General features: G+C 47.8%; 1 protein-coding gene across 2 annotated transcripts in view; it reads right to left on the minus strand.

The window, feature by feature from the left end:
- The window catches only part of bcl2l1 (BCL2 like 1), a 22,697-nt gene extending 8,459 nt beyond the window's left edge, over positions 1-14,238 (minus strand). The window contains exons 1-2 of one of the 2 annotated variants that reach the window (XM_080534057.1): positions 14,123-14,238; positions 11,155-11,898 (exon numbers count right to left, since the gene is read on the minus strand). In XM_080534057.1, coding sequence (XP_080390183.1) covers positions 11,155-11,742 — 588 coding nt within the window. In that variant the 5' untranslated portion in view covers positions 11,743-11,898; positions 14,123-14,238. Of the gene's footprint in view, positions 1-11,154; positions 11,899-13,250; positions 13,282-14,122 lie in introns of those variants that run through there. The other variant, XM_080534058.1, reaches the window with a different exon arrangement.
- Between the last annotated feature and the right edge of the window lie 396 nt (positions 14,239-14,634).

Below are 14,634 nucleotides of genomic sequence, written 5' to 3' on the forward strand. Positions count from 1 at the left end.
GAGTGTGTGTGTGTGTGTGTGTGTGTGTGTGTGTGTGTGTGTGTGTGTGTTTGCGTGTGGTTACAAAGTGTGGGTGCGAGTGTGTGTGTGTGTGTGTGTGTGTGTGTGCGTGTGGTTACAAAGTGTGGGTGCGTGTGTGTGTGTGTGTGTGTGTGTTAGTCCAGGCGAGGAGGGGGCTATTATGAATGAAAGAGAGGATTAATGAGTCAGGAAACTGAGGCTCAGACAGCAATCTGCTCTGGTCCTGTTCTCACTGGAGAGACCCTCCCTGCAAACGCTGTGTGTGTGTGTGTGTGTGTGTGTGTGGGAGGGAGGGGGCTATAGCAACCGTAGCACCTCATAAACTTGCATGCGAAAACGTCCACCCCCCCAGCCCCACCCTACATAACACCTGCCATCTGTCTGAGAGAGACAGAGAGACAGAGAGACAGAGAGAGGAAGAAAGAAAGAAAGAAAGAAAGAAAGAGAGGGAGGGCAAAAGCTAGGGTTTGCCAGCCAGGGAGATTAATGATAAAGAGAGAGAGGGATGAAGAGAGGGGGCGGTAGAATAGAAGAAGAGATGGAAACAGAGAGAGAGAGAAAGAGAGAGAGAATATACTAGTATTCACGACAATGATGATAATGATGAACATCTCATATTCTGTAATATCCACCCCTTCGTAAACCCCCCCCCCCCACACACACACACACACTCATATTCTGTAATATCCCCCCCAACCCCCGCCTCCAGTTTAACACAAGGCAGGAGCCAGACTAATCCCTTCGATATGACTGATAATCTGATCACAGTTATGAAAGAGAGAAGAGAACGGGAGGGGAGGGGTTGGAGAGCATGTAAAAGAGAGGGGAAGATTCACAGAGTCACTAACATGGAAGAATAACATCAGTTTCAGCTAACAACAGACACAAGGAGACACAGAGAAAGAGATTCAGGGGCGCAGCGGGAGGAGAAGAGGGAGAGGGGGAGAGAGAGAGAGAGAGAGAGAGAGAGAGAGAGAGAGAGAGAGAGAGAGAGAGAGAGAGAGAGAGAGAGAGAGAGAGAGAGAGAGAGAGAGAGAGAGAGAGGGGGGAAAGAATTGCTCATGACCTGATTTCTACACTGAGCTAAGCCTGGTCTACATAGAAGTAGAGCAGAGCAACAGACACACACACACACACACACACACACACACACACACACACACACACATTCTCTACCAACCAACAGACTTGGGTGAAATAGCCCAGTCACTCAATTAGCAGAAGGCTAACTAAGCCCCTTGGTACTGAGCCTCCTGGCACCCGCCCCGACCCCCCGAGGCCATACCTGTCTAAGGTGACACTGTGAGAGAGAGAGAGGGGAGAGAGAGAGAGAGAGAGAGGGAGAGAGAGAGGGAGGGAGAGAGAGAGAGAGAGAGAGAGAGAGGGAGGGAGGGAGGAGAGAGAGAGAGAGAGAGAGAGAGAGAGAGAGAGAGAGAGAGAGAGAGAGAGGTAGCCTACAACCACAGCACATCTGCTGCTCAGAGAGAGTTTGCTAACACACACACCCACACACACACACACACACACACACCTGGATATCTGGCTGTAGTGTGCAGATGCGTGCTGTGTTTAGAGCATATTGACAGCTTTGTGTGGTACAGCTCAAGTACAACGGGGGGGGGAGTCAGCTGGGGGGAGGAGATGGAAGGAGAGAAGGGGAGACGGTCTGCTGTGAGTGGTGATCATGTCAGTCAGATCGATGGAGGAACAGAGGGATGGGGGGATGATATAGACGGAGGGACGGTGGGAAGGAAGGATAGATAAACAAACCAACGACCGTGTGAGTGGGGGACCCGGGGGTGCGGGGGGGACCGAGCCGTGACACAGGCGTGTTGTTGCATGTCTGGTCTGCAACACGCCTGGTAGCGTGTGGAAGGAGGGAGGAGGGAGAGGGGGAGGAAAGGAGGTAGAGAGGCAGGATAGATGAGGAGGAGGAGGAGGAGGATGGGGGGGGGAGAGGGGGATGGAGGGAGGAGAGGAGAATAGAGTGGTCCCTAGGGAGAGGTTTCCGTTCCCTTTCCTTCGGGGCCGTCTGACAGACGATGGCGTGGATATCTGACAGGCAACGCATGTGCATGTTAATGAGTGTGTGTGTGTATGTGTGTGTGTGTGTGTGTGTGTGTGTGTGTGTGTGTGGGTGTGTGTGTGTGTTGGTCTCTGGTGTAATGTACGTCCTTCCTAAGAGGTTTGCACAAAAGAAGCCAGACGAGAGCTCAGGTGCTCCTACAACAACAGTGGCTGTTTCTAGCATTGATTACGTTTGTGTGTGTGTGTGTGTATGCAGGGACCTTTACAAGGACTCCAATATGGCACACAGACAAAGGAAGAGAAGCAAGGGATGAAACGACAGAAAAACAAACAGTAGTTCCTCTTTCTTTCTTTCTCCCTCTCTCCTCCTCCTCCTCCTCCTCCTCCTCCAGTCCCTACCATCAGTCTCACAATTGTCCTCCCTCCTCTCCTCCCTCCATTCTAACTGAGTTATCTATTATTATTCAGCCAGAGTTAAATCATTTACCCAGCAGCACAGTGAGATGGATATTATTCATCTATAATTGGTAAAAACCCCCCCCCCCCACCCCACATGAGGCATTCAACAATCTCCACACCCCCATATCAAACCCCCTCCAACAACCCTGCCATCTCGCCACATCCCTCCCTCCATCCATCCTGCACAGTCCTCTCTCTCTCTCAATATATATAATGAATTTCTGTGAAATATGAGGCACTTCTGAATCTGTGTCAGATGGTGGGGGGGGGGCAGTCATACAGACAGACAGACAGAGGCGCAGGCAGGCAGGCAGAGAGACAGAGAGACAAGCAGGCACAACCAATCTCTACTATATCTCCCTCTCATCTGTCCTTCCTCTATCTGTTCCCCCTCTTCACATTCAACCTCTTTTAAGAGAGAGAGAAAGAGAGAGGGAGGGAGTATATCTCTCTAGTGAATAAGGGTCTACAGTGCCCTGCGTAAGTATTGGGACAGTGAAGCACATTTCTTCGTTTGTCTCTAAACTCTAAAGTTTAGCACCAAAGTAGATTCTTAGCTTTTGATGGCATTTGTGTACATTGGTTTCACCATTCCGAAATTACACCACTTTTTACGCATAGTCCCCCTATTTTAGGGTACCCAAAAGTAATGGGAATTGACAATTGGCTTGACTGATATGTCTGGTGTGTTCCATCACATTATTTGTGCAGGCATAAGATAGCTGTCAAAGTGTAGTATAGACTCTAGACTTTGGATTTGCCTTTGGAGTCTGTCAACATGAGGACAAAATGTGTTAATGAAAGACAAGCAAGCCATTATTAGGCAGAAAAATCTGAAAACTATCAGAAACAGACAAAACCTTAGGCTTGCCAAAATCAACAGTTTGGAACATGATCAAAAAGCACTGGTGAGCTCAGCAATCCCAAACAGCCTGGTAGGCCATCTGCAGTCTCCACTAGTTAGCCTACCTCAGAAAGGTGGTTACAATTTGCTAAAAAGTACCTAGAGGTCTGGCCAGAGGTCTGGAGAAAGGCAGTCTGGAGAAAGGTCTGGAGAAAGGCAGTCTGGCCAAAGGTCTGGAGAAAGGCAGTCTGGAGAAAGGTCTGGAGAAAGGCAGTCTGGAGAAAGGTCTGGAGAAAGGCAGTCTGGAGAAAGGTCTGGAGAAAGGCAGTCTGGAGAAAGGTCTGGAGAAAGGCAGTCTGGCCAAAGGTCTGGAGAAAGGCAGTCTGGAGAAAGGTCTGGAGAAAGGCAGTCTGGAGAAAGGTCTGGAGAAAGGCAGTCTGGAGAAAGGTCTGGAGAAAGGCAGTCTGGAGAAAGGTCTGGAGAAAGGCAGTCTGGAGAAAGGTCTGGAGAAAGGCAGTCTGGAGAAAGGTCTGGAGAAAGGCAGTCTGGAGAAAGGTCTGGAGAAAGGCAGTCTGGAGAAAGGTCTGGAGAAAGGCAGTCTGGAGAAAGGTCTGGAGAAAGGCAGTCTGGAGAAAGGTCTGGAGAAAGGCAGTCTGGAGAAAGGCAGTCTGGAGAAAGGTCTGGAGAAAGGCAGTCTGGAGAAAGGTCTGGAGAAAGGCAGTCTGGAGAAAGGTCTGGAGAAAGGCAGTCTGGAGAAAGGCAGTCTGGAGAAAGGCAGTCTGGAGAAAGGTCTGGAGAAAGGCAGTCTGGAGAAAGGCAGTCTGGAGAAAGGCAGTCTGGAGAAAGGTCTGGAGAAAGGCAGTCTGGAGAAAGGTCTGGAGAAAGGCAGTCTGGAGAAAGGCAGTCTGGAGAAAGGTCTGGAGAAAGGCAGTCTGGAGAAAGGTCTGGAGAAAGGCAGTCTGGAGAAAGGCAGTCTGGAGAAAGGCAGTCTGGAGAAAGGTCTGGAGAAAGGCAGTCTGGAGAAAGGTCTGGAGAAAGGTCTGGAGAAAGGTCTGGAGAAAGGCAGTCTGGAGAAAGGCAGTCTGGAGAAAGGCAGTCTGGAGAAAGGCAGTCTGGAGAAAGGTCTGGAGAAAGGCAGTCTGGAGAAAGGTCTGGAGAAAGGTCTGGAGAAAGGCAGTCTGGAGAAAGGCAGTCTGGAGAAAGGTCTGGAGAAAGGCAGTCTGGAGAAAGGCAGTCTGGAGAAAGGCAGTCTGGAGAAAGGTCTGGAGAAAGGCAGTCTGGAGAAAGGTCTGGAGAAAGGTCTGGAGAAAGGCAGTCTGGAGAAAGGCAGTCTGGAGAAAGGTCTGGAGAAAGGCAGTCTGGAGAAAGGTCTGGAGAAAGGTCTGGAGAAAGGCAGTCTGGAGAAAGGCAGTCTGGAGAAAGGCAGTCTGGAGAAAGGCAGTCTGGAGAAAGGCATTGTGGACAGATAAGATGAATATGATCACTGACCAGAGCGATTGCAAGAGGAAAGTTTGGAGAAAAAAGGATCCCAAGATGTACAGCATACTACCTAGGGATGGGAATTGATAAGATGTTATTGATACAGATGCCATTACCGATTCTTTATCGATTCCTGATCAATTTTCTGTGTGGAAAAGAAGTAGGTTTTCAGCGTCCACGGCAGCTGTTTTATTATCTCGAGTCTCTGAACACAGTGTTGAATATCTGCCTAATAACATTTGAACATGTTAAAATAAACTACAATGCTCCTTTTCTTAAAAGGATAGCCTATCATTTGGAAAACAAATCTAAAACTGACTGACAAAATGTAAAAAATCTTAAAAAGGCAAAAATAGACATGTAGGCTATGCCTAGTAACATTTGAATAAATTACAATACTCCTTTTCAAAAGGGAATAAGCTTCTTCTTCCTTAGAATTTAGAAGGTATGACTCAAATAAGATAATGTGAAGACTGATGTCTGTCCTGTTTAGAAAAGAGGCTACAGTGCAGCCAGCAGTGTCATTATGCCATACGTACTGATACTATTAAACTATGCATTTTACTTATTTAAAAATATTTTCAGTTGTCTCATTAATTGGAAGAATAACTTCATAACATAATTACCAAATTACCATATAATAAACCAATGGAACATTTAGGCTACATACAACTTCAAGTGAAAAGAACTATAGAACTTACTGCAAGATATAAATAACATGAACGATTCCTTGACATCACTTGGGACAAAGAAACATTAACACATTGGTAGCACTATCTGGCACGGAGCGCAAAGTATCAATGGGCGTGTTATTATTCAGTGGCAGCGACTTGCAGTTCGTCTACCATTTAGAATCCACAACGTTGCATTTCGTTTGACTTTGTTTGTCACATTTTAAATAGATAAGATGCTACTTTATCAGCTTTCTCAAACAAAGTTTGCGAACGGATACCAGGCGTTGTGTGGCACAGCCTGAGCTCTTGAATACTGTCCCTGTTGCGACTAAATAAAACTGCACTCCGGATACCATAGATATTACATATAGTAGATGCCTCGTTCGCGACGATAGACAGTCAGACGCATAGCAGCTACATACAGCAGTGGCCATTGAGGTACACCGCAAAGTTTGACGCATGAGTTTTTGCAACGCGCAACTGTGAGAAAAAACATGCTGGCATCAATAAAAGGAATCGATAACCTTGGAGGCATACAATTCCAATTTGTTACCGGTTCTCAACTGGAACCGGTTCTCGATTCCCATCCCTAATACCACCTCATCTGTGAAACATGGGGTAGGGGCTGTTAGGTCTGGGCATGTATAGCTGCCACCAGAACTTGCTAACTTGTCTTAATTGATGATTGTAACGGCTGATGAGAGAGAGAGAGAGGAGAGAGGGGCTGGGCCACAGACGGGAGATGAGAGAGAGAGAGAGGAGAGAGGGGCTGGGCCACAGACGGGAGATGAGAGAGAGAGAGAGGAGAGAGGGGCTGGGCCACAGACGGGAGATGAGAGAGAGAGAGAGGAGAGAGGGGCTGGGCCGCAGACGGGAGATGAGAGAGAGAGAGAGGAGAGAGGGGCTGGGCCACAGACGGGAGAGAGAGAGAGAGAGGAGAGAGAGAGAGAGAGGAGAGAGGGGCTGGGCCGCAGACGGGAGATGAGAGAGAGAGAGAGGAGAGAGGGGCTGGGCCACAGAGAGAGAGAGAGGAGAGAGGAGAGAGGGGCTGGGCCGCAGACGGGAGATGAGAGAGAGAGAGAGGAGAGAGGGGCTGGGCCGCAGACGGGAGATGAGAGAGAGAGAGAGGAGAGAGGGGCTGGGCCACAGGCGGGAGATGAGAGAGAGAGAGAGGAGAGAGGGGCTGGGCCACAGAGAGAGAGAGAGGAGAGAGGAGAGAGGGGCTGGGCCACAGGCGGGAGATGAGAGAGAGAGAGAGGAGAGAGGGGCTGGGCCACAGAGAGAGAGAGAGGAGAGAGGAGAGAGGGGCTGGGCCGCAGACGGGAGATGAGAGAGAGAGAGAGGAGAGAGGGGCTGGGCCACAGGCGGGAGATGAGAGAGAGAGAGAGAGAGAGGGGCTGGGCCACAGGCGGGAGATGAGAGAGAGAGAGAGGAGAGAGGGGCTGGGCCACAGAGAGAGAGAGAGGAGAGAGGAGAGAGGGGCTGGGCCGCAGACGGGAGATGAGAGAGAGAGAGAGGAGAGAGGGGCTGGGCCACAGACGGGAGATGAGAGAGAGAGAGAGGAGAGAGGGGCTGGGCCACAGACGGGAGATGAGAGAGAGAGAGAGGAGAGAGGGGCTGGGCCACAGACGGGAGATGAGAGAGAGAGAGAGGAGAGAGGGGCTGGGCCGCAGACGGGAGATGAGAGAGAGAGAGGGGAGAGAGGGGCTGGGCCACAGAGAGAGAGAGAGGAGAGAGAGAGAGAGAGGAGAGAGGGGCTGGGCCACAGACGGGAGATGAGAGAGAGAGAGGAGAGAGAGAGAGAGAGGAGAGAGGGGCTGGGCCACAGACGGGAGATGAGAGAGAGAGAGGAGAGAGAGAGAGAGAGGAGAGAGGGGCTGGGCCACAGACGGGAGATGAGAGAGAGAGAGGAGAGAGAGAGAGAGAGGAGAGAGGGGCTGGGCCACAGACGGGAGATGCCATGGTGTGACAGAGAAAACCACATGAGACAGAGAAAGAGATGAGTGGCCTAGATTAGCATTAACCACAAAGGGAAGGTAGGTGGATAGGGGATTTACCGAGCACACTTTCCCTGTCAGCTAGGGCTGAGTTCCAAGTGTAGGAGTGTTCCAGGTAGGCTAAGTGTAGGCGTGTGTGTTCTGACTCAGAGGAATATACCGTATTCATCACAGCAGGTATGTGTAAGAGCGTAAAGAGGAAGAGATGGTCCTCTGTGGCTCAGTTGGTAGAGCATGACACTAACATCGCTTAGGTTGTGGGTTCGATTCCCGCTGCAATGTAAGTCGCTTTGGATAAAAGCGTCAGCTAAATGGCATATATAGTACCGGTATATAGATGGCATGATGTGAGTCAGGCGCCAAACACATGGAGAAGTGAAACTGAAGTGGAACTGGCCAGAGGGAACACAAACACAAAACAACACACACCACTATTCACATACATTTGAACATCAGGCCATTCATGTGTTCTGGTCAGAACAACACGGACAACAAACAACAACAAAGCCTGACAGTTCCTCTGGAGTCAGGGACAATGACGTGTGTGTGTGTGTGTGTGTGTGTGTTCTGTTAGTATTGCACAATGTGCTCTGAAAACGGTTCTATACTAAAGAACATCTGCGACATTGACAAGGAGGAAAGAGAAGGATGACAATGCTGCCGTCCCTAGCTTGTTGATAAAAAAAACTATGCCAGAAGTGAATTCTGGCGTTACTTTGCTTAAAGAGCCAATGATGACGAGGAGCCGGACGAAATCAGTCACAAAGCCTGTTTGTAAAAGATGTGAGATGGCCATGCGGTCAAAGGGAGGCAACACGTCACATTTAGCCAGGCATCTTTCCGATGAGCAACAAATCACAACAGGTCAGCGGATAGGTCTGATAGGTTATGGCTAAGGATATGAAAATAAGAATTTCCATGTTCTTTTATTTAATAGGATATTATTTTACTTTGCCTGATGTTTTTTTGGTTGTCATGGTATCGTTTAAGAATCAAAATGAATGAGTGGTATGAACGAATAATAGATTTTTACGATGTGTGTAAAAAAGGCATACCCTGCACACGCATTAGAGCGGTCTGCACATTTTGTATAACCAATTAAAATTAAAGCTGTCCAGCTGTCCAATTACAATGTAAAACAGCCAAATACAATAAAAACTGAAATGTCATGGATAAAGAATTGTGGAATTTGGAACATGGAATTTTATTCGTCCGTGGTAATAGCTACTCGGGTCAGTTTTGGTTAAAGCATTGCGAACGGACACTGAGCATTCAGCATGCTTCTTTTCGAGACGCGAGGTACTGGTTTTCCGAAATGGAACAGTGTACTCTGTCTCAATAGTTGTGTTTCCATAAAATGTCAAGCAAATTCTTTTAGTTTTGGGGCAGTCCCACTCATATTTTTCATTTTATTGGACAGATACAATGAAGACAGACAGGAAAGTAAGGAGAAGGGAGAGAGAGCATGTCAGCAGGGCATGAGCCGGATTCGAACCCATGCCGACATGGGCATATGTGTGCACTGTAGACCGTGGTGCTAGACCACTGGACTACCCCAGGCCACCGTCAAGCGAATTTTTTTGCAAAAATAAAATGTGAATTATGTGCGTTTCCATTAACTGGTTTAGAGCGAATAAGGTAGGCTACGTAAAACGTAATTTTGTCAGAGAATGACGCGGTATAGGCTACGTGTCTGCGTTAGGCATAGTTGTGGAAGTGAACAAACAAACCAGGAGAGAAAATGGAGAGTGGTTATTGACAGGAATTCAGGAATTAGTTTCACTTGGGAAAGTTATAATAATTCTTGCATGTCAGCTAGCATTGGCCATGTTGCAGAATGTCCAGAGATGAAGGAAACAGTTTAGTCACGTGAGTTGAATGTTCTCTACGTCAGAGTTTATTCAACTAACCTGTTTCTAACTTTATGCGTGTGTATTTTGTATAGTTTTTCTGTGCATGATTAATAAAAAACGTGCTACAGAACCGACATTAGTTCTGTCCGTTAATTCGCATTTATTAGAATGGGGAAAACATTTTAACAGTCCAAATGTTTAACAGTCCAAAATATCGACTTTGACCCTTGGGAACGAATAATCGTATAATCAATTATTCTGTCCCATCTCTAATTCAAATGATTCACTGATTGAAGGCCTTGGATGTCGTGACGTGTGTGTGTGTGTGTTCGAAAATCCGACTTCAGCTCCCCAAATAAAAACAACAGTAAAGAGACCATCCATCCAATGGCCCTTGGACACACAATCCAACCTATCAGAAGTCAGTTTCCTATAGATGCACCTATCTCTAGCCAGACCCCGCCCCCCCCAAACACACACACACACACACACACACACACACACAGAGATCATATGGATGCTCTCACAAAGGAAAGAGCTGACCGTAACAGTCCAATAAAATGTGCACGCATACACGCACACACCTCTCTCTCTCTCTCTCTCTCAGCTGACCAGAGAGAGAGCCCAGCTTTCATCTCCAGGTCCTAGCGTCAGAACAGAGGAAAGAGAAGATAAACAACAACAACAACAACAACAACAACAACAACAACAACAACAAGAGGAGCACAAAGGGTTCTGTGACGCCAGGACTCCACCAGCCCAATGATGACTGGCTCTATCAGACTGGTTCTGGATGATTCATCTGACAGCTCAATGCTGCTGATCAATGCTCTCCCTCTGTCTCCCTCACTCCATATCTGCTGTCCTCTCTCTCCCTCTCTCCATATCTGCTGTCCTCTCTCTCCCTCTCTCCATATCTGCTGTCCTCTCTCTCCCTCTCTCCATATCTGCTGTCCTCTCTCTCTCTCTCTCTCAATATCTGCTGTCCTCTCTCTCCCTCTCTCCATATCTGCTGTCCTCTCTCTCCCTCTCTCCATATCTGCTGTCCTCTCTCTCCCTCTCTCCATATTTGCTGTCCTCTCTCTCCCTCTCTCCATATTTGCTGTCCTCTCTCTCCCTCTCTCCATATGTGCTGTCCTCTCTCTCCCTCTCTCCATATTTGCTGTCCTCTCTCTCCCTCTCTCCATATCTGCTGTCCTCTCTCTCCCTCTCTCCATATCTGCTGTCCTCTCTCTCCCTCTCTCCATATTTGCTGTCCTCTCTCTCCCTCTCTTCATATCTGCTGTCCTCTCTCTCCCTCTCTCCATATGTGCTGTCCTCTCTCAATTTAAAATGTTTCAATTTTAGAGAGCTTTATTGGCATGGGAAACATACGTTTAGAATGTGTAGCTGTATACTGTAGGCCTATGGTATATATATCTCTCTCTCCATCTGCTGTCTCATACAGTATATTCTCTCTCTCTCTCCATCTCTCTCTACCTCTCTCCCCCCTGAGCAGCCTCCCACCTGACTACCAATCACACGTCTTGCTCTAAGGGAGCGCACCAATCAGAATGTCTGGTCAGACATACAGCCACAACATAGCTTGTACCACCCAACCCACACATGGACAATAACATGTAAACACCCAAAGAGCCGAATCAATAGCCAATTGAGATGGAAAACAGCCTTTAGCACCAAACTACTCTGGTGTCAGCAGTTAAACCACCCCTGGATCCTCAGATATCATATAGCTGAAACGACCCAATACAATACAATACAACACAACACACACTCACGCACACATCCTCCTAACTCACCCATCCCCCTTGGCTGTCTATCCAGGTCTGGATGTGGTTGTCCAGGTACACAGTCATCCAGTCTGCGATCCTGGCCACCAGGGGACTCATCTCCTTCTCCACACACTCCACGCAGAGGGCCCCCCCAAAGGCGAACAGTCCCACCACACGGCCCCAGTTCACCCCGTCACGAAACACCTCGTCCATCACGTTCTCAAAGCTCTGGTAGGCCGTGGCTGGCGTGATGTGGAGCTGGGACGACAGGTCGCTGAACGCCCGCGAGTAGCGCAGCTCAAACTCGTTGGCCGAGTCCCGCAGAGCATCCTTCACCGCGTCCAGGCCGGGGGTCCGCCGGCGGGGGGAGGAGGGCGGTGAGTGGCGCCCCGGTGGGGGGGTTCCAGGGCTCATCCCCGTGCCATTGGTCACGGTGCCGTTGATGTGTGTGGTGGTTGTGGTGGTTCCGGTCGCTGCATCCCCCCCCTCCCCCTCTGCCCCCCCCCCTCCCTCAGTCCTGTCGGGGGATTCGGCAAGGCCGATGTGGCTGAAAGGGTAGTTCCTCTGGGACAGTTTGTAGTTGATGTAGAAAACCACCAGTTCTCTGTTAGACATTTTGAGTTTCCTGTTTCCTCTCCGCTCCGGCGTCTCTGATTGGCTGTGGTGCCGTACTTTGATGTCTCTGGTTGGCCGGTCGGTCGGGTCACATGGCCTGCTGGGCCTCTGGGTTCTGGTAGTCGTGACGACAGGAGAGGTGATGAGGCTCAGGCTCTGGGGCAGGAGAACAATGCAGGTCTTAGTGAGAAGTCTGTGTGTGTGTGTCACAATAAGCATAGGGGTTGTTGGACAAAATTAGATCTAAACAGTTGGGGTCAAAGTGCGTCTCTTTAATTGGGGTGTTTTATATGGAGCAGATGGTGACGTTAGGCATTACCTGTCCCTGTCGCCTCAACCTAACCTGTGTGAGATTCTAACACTGAGCAGACAGCCCAAGGCCTATGCTCTGCATTTTGAACAGCGTGTGCGTGTGTGTGTGTGTGTGTGTGTGTGTGTGTGTGTGTGTGTGTGTGTGTGTGTGTGTGTGTGTGTGTGTGTGGACATGTATCAACAGGTAGAGGAAATGAGAAATATCACTGGTGAACCAACATGAACTAACAGGCAAACCTAAAGTCTTATAAGTGTACAAAAATAAGACCAAAAACATGTTCTTTAATGTCCATAACAGACCTACTCAATATCACACATAGTTGTGTTATCATCATTGCCACCCATCTGTGATCGGACGGGGCACGAGCCTCTGTTGTTGTCTCAGCTCTCGACACCCGACGGTGCACGTGGGAGAAACGTGGGAGAAACGAGGCAGAGACGCACGTTCTCCCATGTCACCTACGGAGCTGAACTTTACTATGCTAATCCTGACATTTACGGTGATCGACAGCGGTTAATAAGCGTTATCGTCGGTAACTACGCTACTACGGACAGGTGGGAACTCCATACAAAGATGATTACAAAACACAACGTCTAGATTCTGGCAGGCCGATAGAAAGTGGATTCAGGGCAAACATGCAGACAGAGCTCGCTGGATAAAAAGAAAGGAGACCAGAGGCAAATTGTTCTTCACAGGGCCTAGACATAGCCCAAGATTAAATATATTAATATAACCACCTTAATCGTTGTTTATACTATAGTACGTTTGATATTTCAATTATAATTTAGATGATTGTCAATTGCGAACAGAACGATGGTGACAGTAGAAAAAGCAAAACAATGTTTACTAAAGCCACATGCTGGTGAACACGTGTTCCTCCAACTATCAGAACTTCTGATCACGGACACGGTGTTGAACACGTTGAAACGCTACAAAGATACACACCTGGCAAAACATACACACACCTGGTTGTTGCCAATGATATGATAACAATAACACGATGATGATGATGATGATGATGATGATGATCATTATACTTCGCTTACTCATATTATTTATTGTAGCAAAAATGACAATTCTATAGTTGTCTTCCATGGAAGCCATAATAAGTAGATCGATAAATCAAAACGCTCCTTTTTTTTTATTAACCAAAAAATGTATCATCAACTTTTATCATCACAATAAATCGTCTTACCTAGTTAGTACCTCACCAAACCTGTGGTTTTTCTTTCTTTCTGTTTCTTCAACGCGCACACAAGACTTTCTTAGAAAATATAATTGTCAGAATGTCTTTTAGTTGCCAGAAGGCGTGCTGCCAGAGTCTGTGAAGAGGAATTGTACTGTAAAGGCTGTAAAGGCTCTGCGTCTCTGCTTAGTGGCTTTCCCCTCCCCTCCTGGCTTCGCCCAGTGAGCCAGCCCGACCTATATTACGTAACAAAGATCGCTATTCTTTCGACATATCGAAGCCACATACGTGGGAGACCTTTCAACTGCAAGCCTTTTTCAAATCCATCAATCTTACAATCTGTAACACAGCGCTGTTCAAACTCCACTCGTAAAACACATTTACATGACCCATATCATATAATGGCCATAATAATAACGCATAAAAGTAACGTCGAGACGGAGTTAACCCCTTCACTCCCGTCATGTTGTCGACTATCCCCTGGCCTAAACTGTCAATCTGCTATGGTGATTATATCCTGTGTGTCTTTTTAGGGAACCTGTCCGATGTCGAAGTGTAGGCTAGTTTAGGTTTACATGTCGTTTCTCCTTTTTTAACGTGACGTACTCTTGCAAAGAAAGGTTATGTGGCAAAGCACAAATATGCCCAAATATTGTGCACAAAATCGACTGTCTACGTAGCTAGTCAGCGGTCTGTTCAGACGTCGAAAATGGCTAACGTTAGATTGTGGGATTCTCCGAATCCGAACAGATTTCAACGTATTTCTTTAGCTAGCAAGCAGCGAAAAAAAAACAAGCAAAATGTGAAAAACAGTCGGAACCACTTACTTGTAGTAGACATTGAAAAGCATATTATACGAAAAGCCTAACATGAATTCATACCTTGTCTTTCAGCGCACAGTCCAAACAGCGAATGGAATCATATCCGACATTTCTGTTGGATCAAACAGAGCAAGGAGCTAGCTACGGTGGCTAGCTAGGCACAGTCAGTCAGCGGCTAGCAGCAGTAGCCCACTTAGCTAGCTAGCTTGTCACTACTAGTGGGATGTGCATCTCGCGAACGAATGAATCTTCAGTGAACTGAGTACTGAACCACTTCTCTCTTCAGTGAACTGAGTACTGAACCACTTTTCTCTTCAGTGAACTGAGTACTGAATCACTTCTCTCTTCAGTGAACTGAGTACTGAATCACTTCTCTCTTCAGTGAACTGAGTACTGAATCACTTCTCTCTTCAGTGAACTGAGTACTGAACCACTTCTCTCTTCAGTGAACTGAGTACTGAACCACTTCTCTCTTCAGTGAACTGAGTACTGAACCACTTCTCTCTTGGTTCAAGTGAATCACTGTCGCACAACAGAAAGTCACGCAGATTTAGAGAAGGGCCGCGGCCGCA

Source organism: Nansenia antarctica (assembly GCF_963989245.1).
Source record: "Nansenia antarctica genome assembly, chromosome: 6".
NCBI classification, from domain to species: Eukaryota; Metazoa; Chordata; class Actinopteri; order Argentiniformes; family Microstomatidae; genus Nansenia; species Nansenia antarctica.